The sequence below is a fragment of the Salvelinus fontinalis genome, chromosome 6 (assembly GCF_029448725.1).
Source record: "Salvelinus fontinalis isolate EN_2023a chromosome 6, ASM2944872v1, whole genome shotgun sequence".
NCBI lineage: Eukaryota > Metazoa > Chordata > Actinopteri > Salmoniformes > Salmonidae > Salvelinus > Salvelinus fontinalis.
In genome coordinates, this window is record NC_074670.1 from 17,478,100 (window position 1) to 17,496,874 (window position 18,775).

The following is an 18,775-nucleotide window of genomic DNA, read 5'->3' on the forward strand; positions in this document are numbered from 1 at the left end:
GCTCCATAACGCAGCTCACTGCTGTGCAGTAATGTTCGCACTGCCTCCCATCTCGTTTTGTATTCATGGACTAAAGAGGAATAACCGAGTTGTGGTCATGATGAAACTGGAATAAATCAAACGTTGGGCAAGATAGCTATTATAATATGGAGAGAGTAGTCGATAACTGGGGGTTGGTGAGAAGCTTAGTCGTCCGGGTAGAGAAAGGAGCACTTACAAACCGGAGCGCGTGAGGGGGTAGCAGAGTCAACATTCTGTACTAGGCAATGTACCGCAGTGTCGTCCTGCCGCCCTATCCGACACACAGAGAAAACTGCAGTACTGCAAAGTGTGGAGCGAGAGGGGAGCACAAGAAAGAGGAGGGAGGGGGTTGGGAAAGAGGTACCGCACCATCGTTATGAGTCCAGCTGGAGAGAGAGAGAGAGGGGAAGGGGAGCGACGCATTATTGCAGTATAGTGCCATCACACAAACACACACACACACTAACGAAACTAGCGCACAAACCGACACACATATACGCTTCGACACACTCGCCGGGAGAGGGGGAACAACGGCGGTGTTAGATAATTCTAGATAATTCTGAAACTAGATCACGGGAAAATAGTGAAATTATATAATTGGGTAATGTAAAGGAAAGTGAAATCAGTTGTGTTTAGCTTTTGAAGGGGAACGTGCAACTTAAACGATTGGTGTGATTTTGAGCATCTCGACTCAGCATCTTTGGAGTATCACGACTTCTCTTGCATAGATTTATTATTTAAAGAAATTCGCCAAGCATCCTTGGATTTATCCCTTATGGATTTTACGAGCTGAAATTGAGAATCTGTGCACCACCCGAATTCACTTTCAACCTCTTGTTCCGCTGCCTTTCTTCGAGTGAATTATTACCCGACGCTTGCCTGGATATTGCGGTACTTTGGGGATGACTTGCGGTGCTGAAGCATTGCTTTGAGGTTACTGCATCAGCTTTTGCGTCCGTTTGTTATTAACGCATCATTTTAATCAGTCGAGTCTCTGAGGTTCTGGACATCTTTGGACGACAGCAGAGATTTTCCCATTGCTTTTTTGTGATTTCGCGTTTAAATTTTTTACTTCAGACCCTTCCCCCTTTCGTCTCTCGCGCCCCCCCCCCCCCCCCCCCCCCTCCCCCCACCGCTCAGTGACAGTGTGTCAGTTCCAAGCAGCAGCATAGAAGATGTGAGTATCAATGCAGGGCTTCCTCTTTTTGACTTATTCTATAAAAAATGGATATTAACTAAACATTATTTATTCTAATATGTTGAGTATTTCTATCATGTTGTCAGGCTCTTTCTATGCTCTATTGATTTGTTCCAGCTTAATGTATTTTGCTGACGCAAGTCTTTTTCCGTCACAGCAGCTCTGAATAATAGATCTCGTCTACTGTAGTTGATTACCCTCAGTCCTCTTCTGGGCGTCAAAAGAAATTCATTTTTTGCTTGATTATTTTAATTAATAATTGGCTTATTTCAGCTGAAATGATGTTTTCTTTCTTTATTCCATGGGTTTTGAACCGTATGGTTCTAGGGACTTCCAGGTTATCAAATGTCTGTGAAGTATTAGAAAATCAATATCAATGTGAACTGATTGGTCTGAGATGTTTGTCTTATTCTCCTGTTACAGTAGGAAATACAGTAGGGTACTACGCATGACATCTGGGATGAGACTGTCCTGCACCTGCAGTATAGAACAAGTTCATGCCTTTCAAATGATGGCTATATTCTTCATATTCATATATATATGGTGGATGGAATGGTTGCCTCTACTGTATATTTTACTAATTTCAATAGTCTGAGTCAGGACCAACACCCCCAGATGAGTCCATGGAGGCTGTCTGTGTTAGAATGCTCCCCCTTTCACCCCTCCCCTTTCTCTCACCACCCCTCCTCCCCCTCGCTTTACCCTTCTGAACCAAATGAGTTGTTTTAATCCTTCTGCCTTTTCTCTCTCCTCTCCTTTTATTCCATTTCTCCTTATCCTTCTCTCTTAACCCTCTCTCCTGTTCTCTATCTCTACAGCCTCCTCTTACTTTTCTTTTGGCCTTTCCTCTCATCCTCCTCTTCTTCTTATCTCCCTCTTGCTTAATCTGACACTCTCTCTTTCTGTCTCTCTCCCCCTCTCTCGCTCTTTTTCTTTCTTTCTCTCTCTCTTTCTGTCTCTCTCTCTCCCATCTGTCTCTCTCTCTCTCTCTCTCTCTCTCTCTCTCTCAGGGAGGCATCTATCCCATGTACAACTCTGACTTTATCCCCTTTATTCTCCACACCAACAGCTTTTCTCCCTTCTGTACCTCATCATTCATCTTTCTTCCTCTCCCCCATGCGGCATCGCATTAGTGAAAACCAAGACTGTTCTCAGGGCATTCTCCCAATATTCTATGAAAGTCATTTCTGTTAGTCAAAACCGGCAGACCTGCCCCGAGAACAGTCTTGATTTCTACAAATGCGATACAGCCTCTCCAATACTCTTCCTCTCCCTCTTCCCCTCTCTGGCTTCCTATTCTGTCCTTTATCTCATATCCCTTCTTTCCTCCTCCTCCTCCTCCTCCTCCTCCTCCTCCTCCTCCTCCTCCTCCTCCTCCTCCTCCTCCTCCTCCTCCTCGTCCTCCTCCTCTACCTCCTCCTATACCTCCACCTCCTCCTCCTCTTTCCCCTCTCCTCATTATACTTGCCCTTCTGTACTTTTGAACTTTTAATCTGAATCTCTTTTATCACTGAGTACTGTTATCAAGGCTTTTTTTGTTTTGTTTTTTTTGTTTTAGTTCCAACACCTCTAAAATGTGGTTGTTTCAGTTTCCACTTAACTCCCGACTGCTAAATTACTGTAATGTAAAAAAGTCTTACCCTTCCTCATCTCCCTCTTCCCGTCTCCCTCCTTCCCCTCTCCTATCCCTCGCACCTCCCATCTCTTTTCCTCTCCGTCCCTTCCTCCCTCTCTCCCCTTCCCAGGTCTGCCCCAGATGCTGCTCCTCCAGCTGGACCTCCCGGAGCCCCAGGGGCCCCAGGAGCAGACGGAGCCCCAGGTGGAGGGCCCCCACCCCCTCCTCCCAACACCTCCAGCAACCGCAGGCTACAACAGACACAAGCCCAAGTGGAGGAGGTGAGCTAGTGTGACACGCACATACAGTACCAACCAACCTGCTCCGGGCTTTGATACCATGCTCCTAACAGGACTCCCACTCTTGCCAAACCATATAGTACAACATTTTAAACTACAGCAAGTAGCTAGCTCTGGGATTGATGTCACAGCGTGAGACAACTAGCAACAATTAGGCCAGATCTGGGCTGCATTTCCAGTTGCTCCCTCCTCTCTGCACCCGTTCACTCTCCTTGGTGTAAGCAATAGCGCCACCTAGTTTCCCCCATTTTAGTTTCCCCCATTCAATGAAATGGGGGAATGAGGGCAGAAGTAACGGAGCAACCTTCTGGAATGAAGTACGGTCATGAGTCAAGCTGTAGAAACAGAGCTAACAGAAAAGGAAAGGACATAGATTGCTTCTTTGTGTCATTCTTTGATTGTTGGGAAATCTAAAAATAGAGTAGCAGAGTCTACTCTACAATGCAGTTTGATTTGTTTTACGATTAATTCCAGTAATGTTTTAGCTATGCAGTCTTTGTCAGGGTGAGGCTTTCTGGGATCATCATGATATTCCATCAACTTGACAACATGAATTTGTAATTTTATTGATGTGTGTTTGTGGTGTGTGCATAATGAATGAAGCGCTGAGAAATGTTGTAACAACTATTCCAAAATACAATACCCACGATAACAATTTGGATAGCATACTATACAATATGGCTAGCATATGATACAGCATGGCTAGCATACGATACAACATGGTTAGCATACGATACAACATAGCTAGCATACGATACAACATGGCTAGCATACGATACAACATGGCTGTCTATGATGATGTTTAATATATTATATTTCTATGGCCAAAGTTATGTTAGCTATTAACATATAGAAAATAACATGGTTGATCAATTTATCTTAGTAATGGACTGCACTGCAGCTTGGGAATGGTTTCATGCTGTATTCAATTGTGTAATGTGGTCTTCTATGGCTCGGGCTGTCAGTAAATTCCTCTCCTCTCCTCTCCTCTCCTCTCCTCTCCTCTCCTCTCCTCTCCTCTCCCCGCCTCTTTCTCTCCTCTCCAGGTGGTGGATATTATGCGGGTGAATGTGGACAAGGTTCTGGAGAGGGACCAGAAGCTGTCGGAGCTGGATGACAGAGCGGATGCTCTCCAGGCCGGGGCCTCCCAGTTCGAGAGCTGTGCAGCCAAACTAAAGAGCAAATACTGGTGGAAAAACGCAAAGGTAATGACAGTGATCCATGATTATATTGTCATTCACATTAGCAGACACTTTCATCCAAAAGGACTTAGAATTTACATATTCAGGAGAACTGCAAGGTAATGGTAATATTGATAATGATTATAATATGTTTTTTTAGCCAGTTCTTTCTATCCAAAGTGACAGTGTACTGTCATATATTCAAGTTAACATATATATCCAGTGTACTGTATGTGGCCCATGAGGGAATCATTCAGAGCCACAACTGTGGTGGTGTTGCAACGCCAGTACCATGCTCCACCAACCAGTACCATGCTCCACCAACCAGTACCACGCTCCACCAACCAGTACCACGCTCCACCAACCAGTACCACGCTCCACCAACCAGTACCACGCTCCACCAACCAGTACCACGCTCCACCAACCAGTACCACTCTCCACAAACCAGTACCACGCTCCACCAACCAGTACCACGCTCCACCAACCAGTACCACGCTCCACCAACCAGTACCACGCTCCACCAACCAGTACCACGCTCCACCAACCAGTACCACGCTCCACCAACCAGTACCACGCTCCACCAACCAGTACCACGCTCCACCAACCAGTACCACGCTCCACCAACCAGTACCACGCTCCACCAACCAGTACCACGCTCCACCAACCAGTACCACGCTCCACCAACCAGTACCACGCTCCACCAACCAGTACCACACTCCACCAACCAGTACCATGCTCCACCAACCAGTACCACGCTCCACCAACCAGTACCACGCTCCACAAACCAGTACCACGCTCCACCAACCAGTACCACGCTCCACCAACCAGTACCATGCTCCAAATCAAATCAAATGTATTTATATAGCCCTTCTTACATCAGCTGATTTTTCAAAGTGCTGTACAGTAACCCAGCCTAAAACCCCAAACAGCAAGCAATGCAGGTGTAGAAGCACGGCGGCTAGGAAAAACTCCCTAGAAAGACCAAAACCTAGGAAGAAACCTAGAGAGGAACCAGGCTATGAGGGGTGACCTGTCCTTTTCTGGCTGTGCCGGGTGGAGATTATAACACAACATGGCCAAGATGTTCAAATGTTCATAAATGACCAGCATGGTCAAATAATAATAATCACAGTAGTTGTCGAGGGTGCAACAAGTCAGCTCCCTAGGAGTAAATGTCAGTTGGCTTTTCATAGCCAATCATTGAGAGTATCTCTACCGCTCCTGCTGTCTCTAGAGAGTTGAAAACAGCAGGTCTGGGACAGGTTGCACGTCCGGTGAACAGGTCAGAGTTCCATAGCCGCAGGCAGAACAGTTGAAACTGGAGCAGCAGCACGGCAAGATGGACTAGGGACAGCAAGGAGTCATCATCCTCGGAGAGAGAGATAAAGAAAGGAGAGAATTGGAGAGAGCATACTTAAATTCACACAGGACACCGGATAAGACAGGAGAAATACTCCAGATATAACAGACTGACCCAAGCCCCCCGACACACTGCAGCATAAATACTGGAGACAGGAGGGGTCAGGAGACACTGTGGCCCCATCCAATGATACCCCAGGACAGGGCCAAACAGGCAGGATATAACCCCACCCACTAGAGGGATATTTTCAACCACCAACTTACCATCCTGAGACAAGGCCGAGTATAGCCCACAAAGATCTCCGCCACGGCACAATCCAAGGGGGGGCGCCAACCCAGACAGAAAGACCACGTCAGCGACTCAACCCACTCAAGTGACGCACCCCTCCTAGGGACGACATGGAAGAGCACCAGTAAGCCAGAGACTCAGCCCCTGTAATAGGGTTAGAGGCAGAGAATCCCAGTGGAGAGAGGGTTACCGGCCAGGCAGAGACAGCAAGGGCGGTTCGTTGCTCCAGAGCCTTTCCGTTCACTTTCACACTCCTGGGCCAGACTACACTCAATCATATGACCTACTGAAGAGATGAGTCTTCAGTAAAGACTTAAAGGTTGAGACCGAGTCTGCGTCTCTCACATGGATAGGCAGACCATTCTCTATAGGAGAAAGCCCTGCCTCCAGCTGTTTGCTTAGAAATTCTAGGGACAATTAGGAGACCTGCGTCTTGTGACCGTAGCGTACGTGTAGGTATATACGGCAGAACCAAATCGGTAGGAGCAAGCCCATGTAATGCTTTGTAGGTTAGCAGTACAACCTTGATATCAGCCCTTGCCTTAACAGGAAGCCAGTGTAGGGAGGCTAGCACTGGAGTAATATGATCAAATTTTGGGGTTCTAGTCAGGATTCTAGCAGCCGTATTTAGCACTAACTGAAGTTTATTTAGTGCTTTATCCGGGTAGCCGGAAAGTAGAGCATTGCAGTAGTCTAACCTAGATGTAACAAAAGCATTGATTCATTTTTCTGCATAATTTTTGGACTGAAAGTTTCTGAATTTTGCAATGTTACGTAGATGGAAAAAAGCTGTCCTTGAAACAGTCTTGATATGTTCGTCAAAAGAGAGATCAGGGTCCAGAGTAACGCCGAGGTCCTTCACAGTTTTATTTGAGACGACTGTACAACCATCAAGATTAATTGTCAGATTCAACAGAAGATCTCTATTTGTTTCTTGGGACCTAGAACAAGCATCTCTGTTTAGTCCGAGTTTAAAAGTAGAAAGTTTGCAGCCATCCACTTCCTTATGTCTGAAACACAGGCTTCTAGGGAGGGCAACTTTGGGGCTTCACCATGTTTCATTGATATGTACAGCTGTGTGTCATCCGCATAGCAGTGAAAGTTAACATTATGTTTTCGAATGACATCCCCAAGAGGTAAAATATATAGTGAAAACAATAGTGGTCCTAAAACGGAACCTTGAGGAACACCTAAACGTACAGTTGATTTGTCAGAGGACAAACCATTCACAGAGACAAATTGACATCTTTCCAACAGATAAGATCTAAACCAGGCCAGAACTTGTCCGTGTAGACCAATTTGGGTTTCCAATCTCTCCAAAATAATGTGGTGATCAATGGTATCAAAAGCAGCACTAAGGTCTAGGAGCACGAGGACAGATGCAGAACCTCGGTCTGACGCCATTAAAGGTCATTTACCACCTTCACAAGTGCAGTCTCAGTGCTATGATGGGGTCTAAAACCAGACTGAAGCATTTCGTATACGTTGTTTGTCTTCAGGAAGGCAGTGAGTTGCTGTGCAACAGCTTTTTCAAACATTTTAGAGAGGAATGGAAGATTCGATATAGGCTGATAGTTTTTTATGTTTTCTGGGTCAATGTTTGGCGTTTTCAAGAGAGGCTTTATTACTGCCACTTTTAGTGAGTTTGGTACACATCCGGTGGATAGTGAGCCGTTTATTATGTTCAACATAGGAGGGCCAAGCACAGGAAGCAGCTCTTTCAGTAGTTTAGTTGGAATAGGATCCAGTATGCAGCTTGAGGGTTTAGACACCATTATTATTTTCATCATTGTGTCAAGAGATATAGTATTAAAACACTTGAGTGTCTCTCTTGATCCTAGGTCCTGGCAGAGTTGTGGAGACTCAGGACAACTGAGCTTTGGAGGAATACGCAGATTTAAAGAGGAGTCCGTAATTTGCTTTCTAATGATCATGATCTTTTCCTCAAAGAAGTTCATGAATTTATTACTGCTGAAGTGAAAGCCATCCCCTCAGGGAATGCTGCTTGTTAGTTAGCTTTGCGATAGTATCAAAAATAAGTTTAGGATTGTTCTTATTTTCCTCAATTAAGTTGGAAAAATAGGATGATCGAGCAGCAGTGAGGGCTCTTCGATACTGCACGGTACTGTCTTTCCAAGCTAGTCGGAAGACTTACAGTTTGGTGTGGCGCCATTTCCGTTCCAATTTTCTGGAAGCTTGCTTCAGAGCTCGGGTATTTTCTGTATACCAGGGAGCTAGTTTCTTATGACAAATATTTTACATTTTTAGGGGTGCAACTGCATCTAGGGTATTGCGCAAGGTTAAATTGAGTTCCTCAGTTAGGTGGTTAACTGATTTTTGTCCTCTGACGTCCTTGGGTAGGCAGAGGGAGTCTGGAAGGGCATCAAGAAATCTTTGGGTTGTCTGAGAATTTATAGCACCACTTTTGATGCTCCTTGGTTGGGGTCTGAGCAGATTATTTGTTGTGATAGCAAACGTAATAAAATGGTGGTCCGATAGTCCAGGGTTATGAGGAAAAACATTAAGATCCACAACATTTATTCCATGGGACAAAACTAGGTCCAGAGTATGACTGTGGCAGTGAGTAGGTCCAGCAGTGGGACAAAACCCACTGAGTCGATGATTGCTCCGAAAGACTTTTGGAGTGGGTCTGTGGACTTTTCCATGTGAATATTAAAGCCACCAAAAATTAGAATATTATCTGCTATGACTACAAGTTCCGATAGGAATTCAGGGAACTCAGTGAGGAATGCTGTATATGGCCCAGGAGGCCTGTAAACAGTAGCTATAAAAAGTGATTGAGTAGACTGCATAGATTTCATGACTAGAAGCTCAAAAGACGGAAATGTATTTTTTTTGTAAATTGAAATTTGCTATTGTAAATGTTAGCAACACCTCCGCCTTTGCGGGATGTATGAGGGATATGGTCACTAGTGTAACCAGGAGGTGAGGCCTCATTTAACACAGTAAATTCATCAGGCTTAAGCCATGTTTCAGTCAGGCCAATCACATCAAGATTATGATCAGTGATTAGTTCATTGACTGTAACTGCCTTTGAAGTGAGGGATCTAACATTAAGTAGCCCTATTTTGATATGTGAGGTATCACGATCTCTTTCAATATTGGCAGGAATGGAGGAGGTCTTTATTCCAGTGAGATTGCTAAAGCGAACACCACCATGTTTAGTTTTGCCCAACATAGGTCGAGGCACAGACACGGTCTCAATGGGGATAGAGCCCTGTCTATGTTCGTAGATAAGATGAGAGCACCCCTCCAGCTAGGATGGAGTCCATCACTCCTCAACAGGCTTGGTCCTGTTTGTGGGTGAGTCCCAGAAAGAGGGCCAATTATCTACACATTTTATCTATTGGGAGGGGCAGAAAGCAGTTTTCATCCAGCGATTGTGTTGTGAGACTCTGCTGTAGAGCTCATCACTCCCCCTAACTGGGAGGGGGCCAGAGACAATTACTCGATGCCTCCACATCTTTCTAGCTGATTTACACGCTGATTTACACGCTCCACCAACCAGTACCATGCTCCACCAACCAGTACCACGCTCAACCAACCAGTACCATGCTCAATCAACCAGTACCATGCTCCACCAACCAGTACCACGCTCAACCAACCAGTACCATGCTCAATCAACCAGTACCACGCTCCACCAACCAACCAACTGAGCCATTGAGGTGCAGGGTGCTGAGGCGGACACACAGCGTCACCCCCTTTTCCCGTGTACTAATCCCCTAATTAGCGTCTGTGGACGAGCGGAGTGGCACTCCGGGGAATGGGGAAATAGGGAGGCTCTCACTGCAGAGTTTTCTCTGCATGCAGTTATTCTTATTAATTGCATAGCAATAGCACCAAAAATACACTGACTAGACACAAGGGAGTGGGATGAAATGTTACACTCTGCTTTTTGTGTTTGTCATCGTGCTGGGTTGGTGTGTGTGTGTGTGTGTTTTTTGGTCAGCAGGACTAATGTTAATTCGCAGCGACTTCACCCCTGAATATAAAACACATGTTTAATCACCCTGAGGAAAATCTATCAGGTTGATTAACTAGAAGAATAGATGAATAAAGAAAACCTTTAACTCTCCATTTGCTTTTCTTTCTAGATGATGATCATTATGGGTATCATTGGAGTACTTGTGGTCGGAGTCCTTTTCTGTAAGTACCATTATTCACTTTCCCCTATTACCATTCATTGATACCCACTCGCATGTAGCCAGTTAGAGGGTTTCTTCATTTCTTTTAAACTTCATTTGGAAATTTCTTGGCATATGAATTATTGTGCAGATGACTAAATTAATTTCCATACTTCTGTATTGCATTAGCAGATACTCACACTGCTCTCAGGGAAGGTCTGCCAGTTTTGACTAGCAGAAGTTACTTTGCGTAGTGGTTTAGGAGAATTAACATGGCAGGTTAGCATAATTAGGTAAAGGTTAGGAAAATGGTTAGGGTTAGCTAAAATGCTAACAATATCTAGCTACAACCAGGCCTGTTGTAACGTTCGTCTGGTGGTGTATGAACGGACCAAGGCGCAGCGGGTGATGAATACATAACGATTTATTTCAAACAGACGAAACACTGACAAAACACTAGAACAAACTACAAAACAATAAACGAAGGCAAGAGACCTGAAACAAACGAACTTACAAATAGACGAAGGACGCAAGAACAGGAACAGATTACCTAAAACGAACGAACAAACGAAACAGTCCCATGTGGATTACACAGACACAGGAACAATCACCCACAAACAAACAGTGAGAACAACCTACCTTAATATGGCTCTCAATCAGAGGAAACGTCAAGCACCTGCCTCTAATTGAGAGCCATACCAGGCAACCCATTAACCCAACATAGAAAACACATAACATAGACTACCCACCCCAACTCACGCCCTGACCAATTAAACACATACCAAACAACAGAAAACAGGTCAGGAACGTGACACCTGTCCTGAGAACAGTCTTGGTTTCCACTAATGCAATTCTGAATCCATACTAGTCAAGTGCAGTAGATGTTAAGGCGAAGGCCACAGCTATAATCAGTGTGCACTTATAACAGACCCAGGTCTGCCCTGCTCTGACGGTCTCCTAGTGCCTACTCTATGTCAATAATTCATGATAACTTATTACAGTAAATGATTGAAACAGTATAAGGCCTCTGTTACCAGTCATTCAGTAGAAACAACACATGTGTAGATGTGGCCCACTGAATGCAAAGATAATTATTTAGCTGTAAACACATTGTTAGATGCGTCTTCAGTTTGTGATTCAGGAACCCATAAATCTGCTGACCCAATTATTGAACAATCTCTCCCTCTCTCCCTCCCCCTCTCTTTATCTTCCTCTCTCTCTCTCCATCTTTCTCATAGTGTACTTCTTCTATTGAGTAATCCCAGCGTTGCAGGACACAGACATGAGAGCGAAATAGGAGAGAAAATCGAAAACAAAATCGACACAAATCCAAACTCCAGTCCCGCCCCCTTTTCCTCCACACCAGGTCTTCCATCTAGCACTTAAACATGACGCTCCTGTGTAGATGTTGTTGCTCTCTTTTCTCTTTGTCCTCCTGCCCTTCCCGTCTCTTTGATCCATCTTTCTTCCTCTGTCTTGGCATGCTGTCTCACTCACTCTCTCCTGCCTCTGCGTCTCATACATTATTGAAGTGTGCAGTAGGGAAAGAGAGAGAAAGCAGGAAGAAGTGAAAGAGAGAGAGAAAGCATGGAGAGAGAGAGTGAGTGCAATGAGAGAGCGCAGCAGTTCTTTCTATCCGCCAAAGCTTGTTCGTGTTACCTTTTGGAGAGCGTACCACATTTGTAAATTGATACTGACATACAGTACCTAACAACCCCTCCTGATCCCCTACCTCATACCACTACCATTATTAATACTACTTACTAATACAAGGTCATGGTTAAGATTATGATCATTTTGTCATGTGTGTGTGTGTGTGTGTGTGTGTGTACTTGTGATCCAAATCAGTGTAGCCAGTAGCTTTTTCCAGGGTTAGTTGATGTAGGCCTTGACTGGCATTCCTGCCTTTTCCTTTACCTCCCTCTTTATCTCACTCACTGACTGTGGTGTTTAAGACAGAGATAGAGAGAGGATAAGAAAAGCCAGGAAGGATACTGGAAAAGGCAGAAACGACTTTTGGGACACTGACTTTTAGTATATCTTTATTCTTGTACCACAGACAGACAGACGGACAGTTAGCTAGATTAACATTGACAGACAGAAACAGACAATCTGTACCTACATAGATTATTCTTTCAGGAGTGCAGACAAAAGTCTATACAGCATTAACTCTCGACACACCTAAAGGCAGGTCTGTGTAATAACACTGCATAGTACATTTTTGATTGATTAGTGAGCAGCTTTACTGTGTTGTGGTTGTGTTCAGACACTCTTGTACGTTCTAGTAGAGAGGGTACAGGGTTAGGATGGAATGGTTCAATAGACTGTCCCCTATCTGGAGAGAGGACATAACCAAATAAACCCCCAAATAACCCACTCCCTGCCCATCAAACCAACAAAAACACACACACTGTTACCTACAGTAGACATTAGGCTGTTACCTACAATAGGCTGTTACCTACAGTAGCCAATAGGCTGTTACCTACAGTAGCCAATAGGCTGTTACCTACAGTAGCCAATAGGCCCAATGGAAGTAGTGTTTGTGTCTTACTTGACTTTCATGGCAGACGATGTCCATAGTTTTGCCTAATTGTGTGACCTATGTATCTGCCATTTCTGAAACTAACTGCCGATTGTACATTTATTTTGTTTGGTTTAGTGGTTTTCAGGACCTGTGTATAGGCTACTGTAGCTATGCGCTCAATTAATAACTCATGCGTATGCAATGCAATGAAGCTCAAGAGTTTGCCAAATTTTTGTTGCTCACATGCTTTCGAAATAACTAATACACAACCAGAGAACAATGGTTACTACAGTAGTATTCTGACGGCAAAAAAACAAAAAACGTAAATCGTAGTACCGTACAAGTAGTACCATAAAGTACTTCATCTTTGCCAGACTATTGCTCCTGAAAATGTGTTTTTTAGTAAGTTTATATTTTACCTTTGGTGTTGGATATTCCAGAAAATATAATTTTCCTCTCAATGGTTGATACAGAGGAACTGTTTGACACATTGTAAAAAAAATATGAAAAATAGCTATGTGTAAATTGCATTTATGAATGAAAATAGTGGTGATTACTCAACAATTATCTAATAATATTGTGCAATAATATTATTAGGTAAGAAATGATGCAAAATGATAATACTGCGAGAGATACAACTGGATAATGACAATTCTTTAAACGCATGCTTACCACTTGATGCTAATAAAGAAAATCATCAACATTAATGTGTTCATCATTGAAGTGAAAATTAACAGGTATAATACCACACCGTCTCTCCAGATTCAGAGAACAACACCAATGATACTATTAAAGAAAATATTTATTTGAAGAAAATGTACAACTGTTTATAGTACAACAGTAATTCACATTACAGCAACTCTTAAGACATTGGTTTGCAACAGCTTCAGATACTGTGCCTCTGCGACCCTGAAAGAATCCAGATCTGTGAATTAGGTTGGAACTCTTTGCAAGAAAAAAAAGAGAAGAAAAATGTATTATTTGTCTGTTTGGACAGAAATTTGCTTCTCATCTCTAGGCTACTGTTGTCTTACTACAAACAATAGTTAAAAATACAAGGAGGTCCATTGGGAGCATGGGGAACTTACCTATTTCATCAATTGGTAGAAGAACAGAACGGTTATAACCAGAAAACCCAGGACCATCCAGTAGGAATCTGTAACAACAGGGAACAGTTTTGGACTAATATGAATGGACACCATTTTGTTTCTGCTCAGGTTCTCCCAATGACTCACAGTCAGCAGGCACCCAACAGGATAAAACATTTAACAAAAGAGCATTATCTGAACCTGCCTGATAAGAACACTCATTATATTTTAGTTGTCCATTCACGCCTAATGAACTTGACCCATCAGCAATGCTGATGTGCACCTAATTTCCTATTGTTCTCTCACGCCTGTGTCTGTAGCAGCCTACCTGGCTCAGGTGTCTCTACTGTCAGGCTGAGGGAGAGGGGTGTGTCCAGGGCCGGGTGGGTCACTCTGCAGGTGACCGTGGTTCCAGGGGGGAAGGCGGAGGGGTGCAGGGTGAGGTGGGAGGAGATGGACATGGTCCTGTCGCTGTGCTGCCGATGGCTGGAGAGAGACACCTGGTCTGATAGGACGCTAGGCTCTGAGTCTGTAGATGAGACGGAGAACCACTCCATCTGAGAGAGAAGAGAGTCTCAGTATAATATCTGTTATATTTAGGATATCCATATTATAAGTGCTGTATGATGACCTACCAATTATCTTCTGATTTCATTAGACGTCTGATCACTGTGTGCTTGTGTGCTAATCACTTTGAAACAGTGGTATCTGAGAATATGAGTGACTGGATATTTCACTGGTCGACCGCACCAGACACACACCTGGACATCCAGAGGGTAGTAGTTCTTGCAGTGGCAGCTCAGTTTCTGGGGCAACTCATCCCGAAATACCAGCTTCTCCTCAGAGAGAGAAACATGAGGAGGTTCTGAAGACAGAGAGACTTCGTATTTAGATGTGAATAGTGTGCACACTATGTCACACATGACATAGACATCTAATGTAATAAACACATGTTCATATGTGTAGAGAAATAATTTACATTTGAGTCATTTAGCAGACCCTCTTATCCAGAGCAATTTACAGGAGCAATTAGGGTTAAGTGCCTTGCTCAAGGGCACATTGACAGATTTTTCACATTTCTGTCTCGGGCATTCAAACCAGCAACCTTTTGGTTACTGTACCAACGCTCTAAACCATTAGGCTACCTGCTGCCTATGTAAAGTAGAGGTTGGCCGATTAATTATGGCCGATTTCAAGTTTTCATTTCAAGTTTTCATAACAATTGGTAATCGTCATTTTTGGATGCCGATTATGTTGCAATCCACGAGGAGACTGCGTGGCAGGCTGACCACCTGTTACCGAGGGCAGCAAGGAGCCAAGGTAAGTTCCTAGCTAGCGTCAAACTTATCTTATAAAAAACAATCAATCTTAACATAATCACTAGTTAACTACACATGGTTGATGATATTACTAGGTTAACTAGCTTGTTCTGCATTGCATATAATCAATGCGGTGCCTGTTAATTTATCATTGAATCACAGCCTACTTCAACTTCGCCAAACAGGTGATGATTTAACAAAAGCACATTCACAAAAAAAGCAAATCATAGCACCAATGTCACAAGTTATAACCATAAACATCAATGCCTTTCTTAAAATCAATACACAAGTATATATTTTTAAACCTGCATATTTAGTTAAAATAAATTCATGTTAGCAGGCAATATTAACTAGGGAAATTGTGTCACTTATCTTGTGTTCAGTGTAAGCAGAGTCAGGGTATACGCAGCAGTTTGGGCCGCCTGGCTCATTGCAAACTGTGTGAACTATTTCTTCCTAACAAAGACCGGAATTAATTTGCCAGAAATTTACATAATTATGACATAACATTGAAGGTTGTGCAATGTAAAAGCAATATTTAGACTTAGGGTTGCCACCCGTTCGATAAAATACGGAATGGTTCCGTATTTCACTGAAAGAATAAACGTTTTGTTTTCGAAATGATAGTTTCTGGATTTGACCATATTAATGACCTAAGGCTCGTATTTCTGTGTGTTATTATATTATAATTAAGTCTATGATTTGATATTTGATAGAGCAGTCTGCCTGAGCGGTGGTAGGCAGCAGCAGGCTCGTAAGCATTCATTCAAACAGCACTTTCCTGCGTTTGCCAGCAGCTCTTTGCAATGCTTGAAGCACAGTGCTGTTTATGACTTCAAGCCTATCAACTCCCGAGATTAAGCTGGCAATACTATAGTGCCTATAAGAACATCCAATAGTCAAAGGTATATGAAATACAAATGGTATAGAGAGAAATAGTCCTATAAATTCCTAGAATAACTACAACCTAAAACTTCTTAACTGGGAATATTGGGAATATTAAAAGAAACCACCAGCTTTCATATGTTCTCATGTTCTGAACAAGGAACATAAACGTTAGCTTTTTTACATGGCACATATTGCACTTTTACTTTCTTCTCCAACACTGTGTTTTTGCATTATTTAACCAAATTGAACATGTTTCATTATTTATTTGAGACTAAATAGATTTTATTTATGTATTATATTAAGTTAAAATAAAAGTGTTCATTCAGTATTGTTATTATTACAAATATATATATAAAAATCTGCCGATTTAATCGGTATCAGCTTTTTTTGGTCCTCCAATAATCAGTATCGGTTTCGGCGTTGAAAAATCATAATCGGTTTACCTGTAATGTAAAGAGACAATCAATCACAAGTGTTCTTAGAGGGACTCACGTGTGACGTGTAGCTGTATGACCTGCTGGGCCTGGTACAGTCCAGTGCTGACGGTGCAGATGTAGGTCCCCTCGTCAGATACCTTCAGTCTGGCCAGAGTCAGAGATGCATTACCCTGCCCCACCAGCAGGGCGGCATCCACGCTCGAACCCTTCCTCTCCACGCGTACTGGAGGAGAAAAAAACAATGCGAAACAGAGTATGATGAGGTGAAAATGAGGTCCAATTCTCATAGTAATCATTCAGTAAACCTCTGGGTTCCTAGCTATGACAGGAATAAGATGTGTATTTTCCGTCTCTGGGTGGATAATAAAGTTGGAATGTTGACCATGGAGGTCCTAATGCACTTTATGTTGTGATGGTAAGTAGACCTAACTCAACACTTACAGCACCATCATAACTACTTAAATAATGCCTTTATTCTCTCACCTGCTGGCCCCTCCTCTGCCTCCATCTGCCCCGCCCTAATCTCCAGCACTTTCCTCCCACTTCCTCTGTGCTGCAGCCGCCACTCAAGCCCCAGCTCCCGCCCTGGGGGTGGGGCCTGCTGCCTGAATCCACAGTCCAGGAGGGCCACACCCCCTAGAGGAGCGGAGTGGGACTCCGAGCGAGAGAACACCAGGAACACCACTGGGGAAGACAAGGTAGAGAGGGGTTTATGGAGAAAGAAGCAAGTGAAAAGTAGAGAAAGTGCAAAATACTAGAGAAAAAAAGAGGGGTGATAAGTGAAGATGCGGGTGAGAGAATATACATCATTACAATATGGCACGTCTACTCTACAACAGGCGTACTACCATAAGCATTATAATAACCTCCTTGTCTCACCCTCAGTCAGCAAAGTCCCTGATTGGCTGAGGGGGAGTTCCAGTTTGCTCTGCATGAGAGCTGGACGATCTGATTGGTCCAGTGGCAGTGTCTGCAGGATAAATGTGAGGCTGAGCCCACCCCCCTCTATCTGCAAGGAGCCAATGAAATAGGCTGGTTCTGTGGAGCCCTCCTTGGCATTACGAGGGAAGTAGCGGCTGATCTCACATGTCACTTCCTGTTCGTTACAGTCAGCGTGGAGCAGCAGGTCTGCCTCTGGGATCTCAGGAGACTCAACTGTCAGAAAGCAGAGAGGGGTGGAGGGAGAGTGCAGGAGAGGGATGGTGTGAGGAAGAGAGAATGGGTAGATAATTCCATCAGGTAACTCTGCTGTACAAAAGAGAACTTGATAATGAACCAACCTTTAGCCTCCAAGATTATGTTATCAGGATCGGGGACAGCAGGAGGGTTGAAGGGGGTCAGAGTATCAGGTGAAAGATCAGGGGTCACGGCCAGGTTTCTGAGGACAAGCGTTGCTGGGGTGCGGCTGAAGAGAGCCCCACCTCCCATTCCCCCCATCCCACTACCCTCCTCCACCAGAGAACAGGACAGCACCACGTCTGCTCCTCCCTGGCCTAAGAGATAGGGAGAGAAGGGGAGGGGGAGCGTGAGGAGTGAGAGACCGGGACAGGATCGAGAGAGGGACGGGAAGAGGTCATAAGGAGCAGGAATGGGAACATAGGTGACTAATGTCCATAATACACAGTCATCTCATGTTTAGAAAATGTCAGGAGTGAAGAAAAACAATTCTTACCAGAAACGCTTGTAATTAAATATCCAAAAAGCAGCATTTCAAGCATCTTTCCAGTAGGTTTTTATTCAACAGTAATTACTGACCTTTCATAAATATACAGAATAGACCCCTAATTTCACAATTGAAGTAATGACCACGCTCGAAACCAAAGTCGAAGATATTAGAATACAATTTAGAGACAGTTCAAATGTTAGGCTGTTATACAGTGAAGTTACTTTCACTTTTGTTTGGAGGTAAATCAAATAAATAAAGTAAAAAATGGTTAATTAAATGTTCACGTAGAACGTCATTAGTTTGACATAATAAGAATGATCAGACCTATTGATTTATCAAACACCGATGAATAGATGCCATGTTTCCAGCGTGTGTTTTTCCTATTGCGTTCTAAGTTGTTTTCAGCGTTCGAAGCAGGTGCGTCATTGCAGAATTTAGAGAAGCTTTGCTGAATGAAAGTGAAAGAGAGTTGTCTATTTTTCAGCATATCCTCCAATCACACAGCAATAACCTCATCCCTCATTGGTGGCTAAGATAAAATGTGTGTCCATAACAGAGCATGTGAGCGTAGTTCGCCAAGCCAATAGATGGCGCTGCTGTTATTTGTATCTGAGTGTTATACTATATAGTACGAGTGAGCCAAGTTAGGCATTACTTACTATGCACTGAATGGAGCTGTATGCATGCTACACAATGATGTTGAAGTAAATACATTCTAATAAACATTACCTTGCTCTTGTATAGAA

At 43.5% G+C, this 18,775-nt stretch overlaps 2 protein-coding genes across 4 annotated transcripts; one reads left to right on the forward strand and one right to left on the reverse strand.

The window, feature by feature from the left end:
- Nucleotides 1–37: 37 nt before the first annotated feature.
- On the forward strand, nt 38–13,338 carry LOC129857217 (vesicle-associated membrane protein 1-like). The gene is made up of 5 exons (XM_055925254.1): nt 38–1,198; nt 2,965–3,115; nt 4,180–4,338; nt 10,078–10,129; nt 11,346–13,338. Coding segments are annotated over exons 1-5 (381 nt in total). The 5' UTR covers nt 38–1,196; the 3' UTR covers nt 11,363–13,338.
- Nucleotides 11,346–18,541, reverse strand: tapbpl (TAP binding protein like). Of its 3 annotated transcripts, none has more exons than XM_055925251.1 (9): nt 18,354–18,541; nt 17,644–17,856; nt 17,243–17,518; nt 16,847–17,047; nt 16,419–16,586; nt 14,481–14,584; nt 14,048–14,276; nt 13,720–13,787; nt 11,346–13,540 (listed from the first exon to the last, which is right to left on the reverse strand). In XM_055925251.1, exons 1-8 carry the CDS (start codon nt 18,514–18,516, stop codon nt 13,720–13,722), a joined length of 1,422 nt encoding a protein of 473 aa, XP_055781226.1. In that variant the 5' UTR covers nt 18,517–18,541; the 3' UTR covers nt 11,346–13,540. The 3 variants fall into 3 exon arrangements, with proteins under 3 accessions (XP_055781226.1, XP_055781227.1, XP_055781228.1); XM_055925252.1 differs by having other exon boundaries at nt 11,346–13,576; XM_055925253.1 differs by having other exon boundaries at nt 18,036–18,447.
- Between the last annotated feature and the right edge of the window lie 234 nt (nt 18,542–18,775).